General features: G+C 46.5%; 1 protein-coding gene across 1 annotated transcript; it reads right to left on the reverse strand.

The window, feature by feature from the left end:
- Nucleotides 1–8: 8 nt before the first annotated feature.
- LOC108490390 (endoplasmic reticulum mannosyl-oligosaccharide 1,2-alpha-mannosidase) lies at nucleotides 9–706 on the reverse strand (the record flags this gene model as incomplete). Its single annotated transcript, XM_017796450.2, is given in 1 exon segment — nucleotides 9–706. A coding segment is annotated over 1 exon segment (483 nt), but the record flags the coding sequence as incomplete, so codon positions are not given.
- Nucleotides 707–803: the final 97 nt, after the last annotated feature.

An 803-nucleotide genomic window follows, 5' to 3' on the forward strand; every position in this document is an offset into this window, starting at 1 on the left:
GAGTTCCAGAACAGCTGGGGCTACAGGGAGACCCTGTCTCAAAAAAAAAAGAAAAAAAAGAAAAAAAAAAAGGAAAATGGGAGATAGATATGATGGCTCACATCTGCAATCCCCGATTTCAGCAGCCTGGGACAAGAAGGGTGGATTGCTTTGATTTTGAGGCCAGCCTGGCCTACATGGTGGTGAATTCCAGGCCAGACCAAGCAACGGTTAAGGACAGTTCTCAAAACAAACATACATCTAAAACTACAAACCAAACGAAAAACATTTCCATCATCCCAGAAAATTCTACTGAATGGGGAGTAATCAGAAAGAAGGCAGAGTTTATACCCTTCTTGTTCACAGAACCAGATAAGGGCTCTTCATGTAATTCTGGCATATTTCCTTCCAGTCCTCCACTCACTTTTATGTCTGACACTGATGAGGGATCCTGAGCCCTCTCCCTCCCACACACCAGGAAGGCAGCAGTGCCACCAGTCACTGGTTTGGGCCCCGTACCCAAGGACGGTGGATTCTGAAGACCGTATTCACTTTCTTGGTTTTCAAAGAGGCAACTCCACAATCCCTTCTCTCCTACAGGCCCTCGAAGGCAGCCCTCACCTCGAATGTTGGTTTCAAACACAGAGGCATTCACATCGATATCAAAGTCCACATTGTCCTGGAGCACCTCAACCACTCTTTGGAATTCGGAGATATTCCCCAAAATCTGGAAGAAAAGAGAAATCTAACCATCTGGTTCACTGAGGCACAGAAGCAGTATGCTGGGGTAGCCCTCATTTATTCCATTAGCCAGGTGTGGTGGC

This window comes from Nannospalax galili, unplaced genomic scaffold (assembly GCF_000622305.1).
Source record: "Nannospalax galili isolate Female #2095 unplaced genomic scaffold, S.galili_v1.0 C48205443, whole genome shotgun sequence".
NCBI lineage: Eukaryota > Metazoa > Chordata > Mammalia > Rodentia > Spalacidae > Nannospalax > Nannospalax galili.